The following is a 7,406-nucleotide window of genomic DNA, read 5'->3' as shown; positions in this document are numbered from 1 at the left end:
TATATATATCAGGTATTTTATTGTTATTATTACAATGGAATTATTTATTTTTATTATTTATGTATGAATCAGCATTCATGTGCACAAAAACACAAATTGTATATTTTTAAAACAGCATCAAAACACTGAACTCACTGTATATCCGCCTACATCCTCCTGATTAGTGTCTTGAAGTTCTGACAGGATGTGCTTCCTTTTCTTCCTGCTTTTTAATCTGTTTCTGAAGCTCCTAATGATCTAATCAGACTGCCTGAAATTTCCAGACAGTGTGTTTGATAATGTGTTAAGGATCAGTCACGGGAAACTACAAGGAGGAAGAAGACCTCCGCTGCAGATCACTGCTGGTCAGACTGGCTGTTTTGGTGCTGGATTATCTAATATTACTGGAAGGCAGCAGAACTGGCCATAGGTTTTGTAAAAATAGCACATTATTCTAATTTGACAAGAAATCAGTCAACAAAATCAATGAGAATTAACATTAAGCATTGCATTGCTGCACTTGGTTGCATCAAATTTGGCATTAAAAGGTACATAGCCTAACAGTTAACAGTTTCAGTACTGTACCCTTAATGCATTTGAGATTCAGGATGTGTCACCATTTCTGGAAACAGTCCAGTATCAGGATATTGCTAAACGTTCACAAGCGCCTGGCATTAATTTATGGTACAAATTTGGCAGGAGAAGGTTTATATTCAATGAACTATATGCTATGGTGGTGTGTGTAGAATACTATTTCTGTGACAAATGTGTAACTGCTGACTGAAGTGATGCCAAAGAGCAGAATTACATTTATAAAACAGATGTAAATTTATATGTGAGCAGATAGCGTCTATAGCTCCTATAGAAGTTACAATGCACACATGAAGGAATATAAAAGTAAAAACAGATAGCACAATGGAAATCTGTTCAAATATGCACCACACAGAATTTTAAGTGACTCAATATGGAGTGTGTAGCAGCATAATGAACCTTTAAGACCGGCCTAGAGGAAACCACATCCCTGGCTTGGTTAACAGCCCACCGTATGTGCAGCTTTAACAGTCAGTCGCAGGACTTTGAGCAGAAGAATGACTGCAGCTGCAGAATTGGGAGGTTCTAGTATAATTGGTGTCTTCAAACACTCTGTTTTTTGCCTGATTAATCATACTTTTCTTGTTGAAAGGGCAGTACTCGAGAGAAATAAAGTGGAGTTTGCTCTAAAGCAGGCCTATATTTCAGCAGTAGAAGACTATAGGAATTTCTGCTGAGAAGTCATGCATCAAAAACAAGTTGTTAAGAAACTATCTATGCCATTGTGGGTTGGTGAACAACTTGGGACAAGCCAAAGCTTTCTTTCTCTTGGCCTTGACTGTAACCTATCCCACTGAAAACCTCCAAGGAAATGATTATCCAGCTAACCACATCATAAAAAAATCACAAGCAAAGCAAAGCTACGCTCTTAAAAATAAATTGGCATCAATGGTTCCATGAAGAACCTTTAACGTCAATGGAACCTTTACATTCCACAAAAGGTTCTTTATGGTGAAAAAAGGTTCTTCAGATCACTGAAAAGTTCCAAAAATGGTTCTTTGAAGAACTGTTCTCTGAAAGGTTCTTTTATGGAATCTCTGCGAAAACCTCCTTTTGGGTTACTCCCTGACTCTTATTCTTCATTACGAGGCTGTGCCATACTCTGAGGTTATAGATAACACATCTATCTCTGTAGCGCGCCGCTGGTTTCTTCCACACCAGTACCCTCAGTCCTGATCAATCAATGGCTTGTTTAATGTTAGAGACCCGGGTCATGTGGGAAATCTAGCCTGTCAAATCAGCACTCTGGCATCATGAAATATATGGCCTTAAAATCTAAATTGAATTTGTAATGCAAAATGTAAATGTACTCATTAACATCAGGGATAGATTAAAAAATAGAAACTTTTGCATGGAATGGACTGAGTGCTAAAACATTTGTTCTGTAATGTATTTTTTTGTGACAAATATACATAAAATAATTGTGTTAAATGTAAATTAACTACAAAAATGTACTGTATATATATATATATATACACCTTTATGATATAAATATCATATAAACATAAATATGGGTATAATATAGAGATATAATAAATAAGCATTCCATGTTACACAACACTCACAAGACAACAAGGAATTAAACCTATCACAAATGAGCATTATCTTAAAACACAGCTCTTAAAACATAAACCTTTATAGCTAAACATCTTGGAGTGTCATAAAGAATGTCAAGAGCTGAAAAGGGCGGCAGCAGTTTGTCAACAAGATTGAATATGCACAGGTTAATTAACCGTCTCCATGCCCAAGTGCAATAAAGTTGGTTAAGGAGGAATCGATAAGCAGCACGTCTGCACACATCATTGATTGGGAGGTGACTTTTATTCTGGACAGTGATTTATGGAGTCATGAAAAGGTGCAACCAGAGTCAGGTAACTGCATTGAGTGGGGGAGGAACAATTATTATGGATTAATGAACAGAATGAAAGAACATGTAATGGATGGACATGTTAATCAGAACATATTATCAATTCATGAGAAGATCAGATTTTTACGATCTTCAGTTTATAATATTAGATAAAATATATAACTTAATTATAATGCAGTGCATCCTGAAATTAATTCATAAATGTTTTTTTATTTTTTATTTCTTTAGTATTTTGAAATATATTTAGAAAATGTTCACTGTAGTGGAATATTATTAATTAAATGTGACCCTGGACCACAAAACCAGTCATAAGGGTCAATTTTTTGAATAAATTTTAAATAAGTTTTCCATTGATGTATGGTTTGTTAGGATAGGACAATATTTGCCTGAGATACAACTATTTGAAAATCTGGAATCTGAGGCTGCAAAAAAATCAAAATACTGAGAAAATCGTCTTTAAAGTTGTCCAAATGAAGTCCTTAGCAATGCATATCACTAATCAAAAATTAAGTTTTGGTATATTTACGGTAGGAAATGTACAAAATATCTTCATGGAACATGATCTTTACTTAATATCCTAATGATTTTTGGCATAAAAGAAAAATAGATAATTTTGACCCATACAATGTATTTTTGGCTATTGCTACAAATATACCCCAGCGACTTAAGACTGGTTTTGTGGTCCAGGGTCACAAATTAGAAACATGTAAAATAAAATAAATAATACAAATAAAATATTTGACTAAACACATGCATGTAATATATACAATATTTGTAGGCTATAATGCATCAGTAAATTTTACAATGTACAATATCTGACAAGGGCAACAGTCATGAGTTCCATAAACCTTTTAATGAGTAAAGTATACGAGCACCTGGTCACTTACAAAGCTTGTATGTCTCTCTCTCTCTCAACTCATTCACTCACTCTTGCTCTCTCACACATACACACAGTGGCCATGTGACAAAGCTCTTCCATGTACAGCTTCCAGCTGGCATTCACAAAAGCTCAGCTGTCATTACACATCTGCACACACAGAAGACCCGTGGTGTTGACAAGGCTGATATTGAATTATACTTTACAAAAACCCCATACATGGACAGTTTGTTTACATAGGCTGTCACCACATGCTGGAACAAATGTGTGTTTGTGTGCATGAGAAAGAGAGACAAATCATCAAACTAAACCTCAAAGTCGCTTCACGAGGTATAGTTTCTTGACAAGAGAGGAAATGAGATTATTAAAGGAATAATTTACGCCGTAATGAAAACTCTGTCATCATTTATTCACTCTCTGTAATTTCAAACCCATAACCCCCAAATTTTCCTTTTGTATTGTGACAAAATAACAGAATACGAGTTTGCAAAGTGAGTAATTAATGACAGAATTGTAATTTTGGGGTGAAGTGTTCCTTGAAGATATTTTGAAAGAGATAGTCCACCTGAAAAAAATTTAATCATGTCATTATTTTCTTCTCCTCCCTCACGTCATTCCAAACCTGTTTGACTTTCTTTCTTGTCTACAACATAAAAGAAGATATTTTGAACAATGTTGGAATGTTTTTTTGGTCCCATTGACTTCTATAGTATTTTTTTTGTCAATGGAAGTCAATGGGACCCAAAACAGTTTGGTTATCAACACTCTTCAAAATATCGTCTACTGCAGAAGAACGTCATATGGAACAACAAAAGAAAGGAATTAAATGATGAACCAGCAATACATAGTCATTCCCATTTGTCTGATTTCTAATTAGGTGGAATGGAGATGAGAGATGGACAGAGGCGAGAGACAGAAGCACTGACGGTCAATCCACAGTCATTTTATTGGCAGAGGGCTGAATGTCCTGCCAATGAGACGCGGGTCTGAACTGGTTGGGTTATTGACAGGTGATATTAATGAACCAAGTGGCATTAAAAGAGAGAGGAAGAATCAATTGCCGATCATGCAGACATATGCATAACTGCTTGAAGGATGGTCTAAACATGCAAAAAGAACTGATGAATGAAGAAATCTCAGCGTGTAACTCCTTTGAGGAGTTAATTAAACCAATATTCTTTGCTGGAAGACTTTATGATGAGAGCTGCGTAAACTTTATGTGCCTCAGATGCATGCATTTCAGGAGCTCTTGAGCTGCTGTCTACATAAATTACAATGTCTGTTATAAAATTGGTCTACTGTAAGATAAAACATCTGCTGGCTGACTTAATTACCACTCTTAAGATTTTAAGTGGGTAACTTGGATAAAGAAAATTGCAGTCTCTAAGAATCTAAATCATAGGGAGTGAGTAGACAGATAACGCTATTATTTGTGATCTGTTTGTAAAAATGAATTAAACTTGTCTTTTCTCTTAAGAAAATAAGAATTACAGACCTTATGCATCAGAAAAACAAGAGCACAGCCATCTTTAGAAACATATTTTAGTGGTAGCTCCATAGAATTGCTGTTGAAAAGTAATTAGCTGCTGAAGTGGATGTACTAAAGTTATCATGAGTACTGCAATGTTCAAGATGCATGTCAGACCGGGAAGATTTTAAAGGATTAGTTCAGTTCTGGAAGAAAATTTTCCTGTTATTCTCATGTCATTTAAGGTGTCCATGTCTTTCTTTCTTCAGTCAAAAAGAAATGAAGGTTTTTGAGGGAAACACTCCAGGATTTCTCTCCACATCGTGGACTTCAATGGGGATCAGTGGGTTAAACAAAACAAAATAAAAATTTCTATACTTTTTAACCACAAATGCTCATCTTGCATTAGCTCTGCGATGTGCGACTTCACGCATTACTTAATCACGTTGGAAAGGTCACGCCTTGCTAGTTCTTCATCTGTGTACTTCGTGTTCAAAAAGGTAGGGTAGGGCAAAAAACATTTTCTCCTCCAACTTTAAAATCGTCCGACATCTTTGTTTTACCTTTTTTTGTAAAGGGCGTTTGACTTTCTTTGCACGTTTGCTTTGTAAACACTGGGTTGGTACTGCCACCTCCGTCACGCGTGCGTGATTAGGTAATGCGTAAGGTCGAGCTAGTGCAAGAAGAGCATTTGTAGTTAAAAAGTTCATACATTTTAATTTTTATAATAAGAACCTTAATAGATAATACCCTTATTCCTCGGCTGGGATCGTGTAGAGCCCTTTGAAGCTGCATTGAAATTTGGACCTTCAACCCGTTGGCTCCATTGAAGTCCACTATATGGAGAAAAAGCCTGGAATGTTTTCCTCAAAACCTTAATTTCTTTTCTACTGAAGAAAGATAGACATGAACATCTTGGGTGACATAGGGGTGAGTAAATTATCAGGAAATGTTTATTCTGGAAGTGAACTAATCCTTTAAAATGTGCGAATCATTTGTAAATTTGTATGACCTTACAGTACTTTCACGCTGTGGAAATACAAACCGGAAGACAGAAGACAATGAGCACAGTGCTGAAAAGGGGCGGGGCTACATAAGGTCTATACTATTACAGACATTGGTTGCTAAGGAATGGCCGTTAGCAAGTTGTTCTATTATAAAAAATATATATATATATATATATATTGCAGTTGCTATAATGCTTACTTAAATGTACTAAAAATGTAGTTACTAGAGTGGCTGGTTACATGTTGACCAGAGGCAATTTTATATAGAAGTATACGTATATATATATTTATACTTCTATTATAAAAAAGTATTATTATTATTATTTTGCAGTTGCTATAATGCTTACTTAAATGTACGAAAAATGTATTTGCACAAATAAAGACATACAAAAGTCATTGTATTAAATACAACATATTTGCAAACACGTTTTCTTGTGCTATATTCCTTTAAAATAAATGCCACTGTTCTGGTACAAATTACACAGACATTCAGAATTTTAAGTGTGCCTTAACTGTCCATCCAACCAGCAGCAGCAAGTTTTGAGGTAGCATATCATTTATGGTTGCACTGTAATGAAGTTACAGGCTGAATTTTAATACGTTTGGGTGTTTTGATAATCCTTAACCCTATGGCAAAATGTGATAATAATACGTATTATTCACAACTAGCTAATAACAGGCGACCTACCTATACCACTGGAGCCCCGTCTCATAGAACCTGTCAAAGAAGTGCGGCTCCGCGCCCACGGCTCTCACGTCTGGATGAACGCGCAGGAACTCCAGAAGTGCGCGCGTTCCTCCCTTTTTCACGCCGATAATAATCGCCTGAGGAAACTCTTTGGTCCCAAAGTTGTTTGACACGGAGAGATTGCTGTACGTGTCATAAGCTGAACCTCGCTGCCGCTTCTCCTCTTCCACGTCTGTCGCATCCTGCTCGGGGAGTTCGCGAACGATGGAGCCGTTCCAGTGCGCGAGTTTCTTCCCTTCCTTTGGGAAAAGTTTGCTTCTGAAATTCTGATGGACGTACAGCGGACTCGGCATGGAATCGCAGTATCCGGTGAGACAGTAGAACAAATAGATGAATATGAGGATCATGGTAAAGAACACAGACACCTTGGAGTGCGCTTTCAGGTGTCCCAAGTCGCAACTCGTTGTCCAACATCCCATGAGTGTCTTTGCGTCGCAAGAAACAAAACGTTAAACGGAGGAATCATTCCCGTATTAAATGTAAAATAACGGGTTTTTGTTGCAAGACTAAACATTTAGTGAGATTTACATTTTTTTTTTTGCGCCTCAGAGTCACTAAATCAAATGCACGCCATATTTGCGCGATGATGTCTTATCCAGAGAAGTTACATTACGAATGATAACTTTTCATGTTCTTTTTGTTGGACTGATGGGACTTCTTTGGCTTGAGGTCCCGCAGTCGTGCAGCTTCGGGTGACCAGGGTTACCCATTCATCTCCCACCCGTTTTGGGTGCGTATCCACGCCCTGCTTTCTGAGTCCCACCCCTTTTGCTCAAATTACTTTTATGACTTTCCTACCTAAGCAGTTACAAATCCATTAACTACTGTTAAATCGATGAGAGCTATAGAGCTTATTTTTTTCAGGATAA

The 7,406-nt window shown here is 36.7% G+C and overlaps 1 protein-coding gene across 1 annotated transcript in view; it reads right to left on the bottom strand.

Moving 5' to 3' along the window:
• The window catches only part of LOC107676253 (heparan sulfate glucosamine 3-O-sulfotransferase 6-like), a 14,615-nt gene extending 7,659 nt beyond the window's left edge, over positions 1–6,956 (bottom strand). The window contains exon 1 of the mRNA XM_016470777.1: positions 6,478–6,956. Within this exon, the coding sequence (XP_016326263.1) occupies positions 6,478–6,956 (479 nt within the window). The remainder of the gene's footprint in view (positions 1–6,477) is intronic.
• Between the last annotated feature and the right edge of the window lie 450 nt (positions 6,957–7,406).

This window comes from Sinocyclocheilus anshuiensis, unplaced genomic scaffold (genome assembly GCF_001515605.1).
Source record: "Sinocyclocheilus anshuiensis isolate Anshui unplaced genomic scaffold, SAMN03320099.WGS_v1.1 scaffold469, whole genome shotgun sequence".
NCBI classification, from domain to species: Eukaryota; Metazoa; Chordata; class Actinopteri; order Cypriniformes; family Cyprinidae; genus Sinocyclocheilus; species Sinocyclocheilus anshuiensis.
This window is presented reverse-complemented; position numbering and strand designations above follow the sequence as displayed.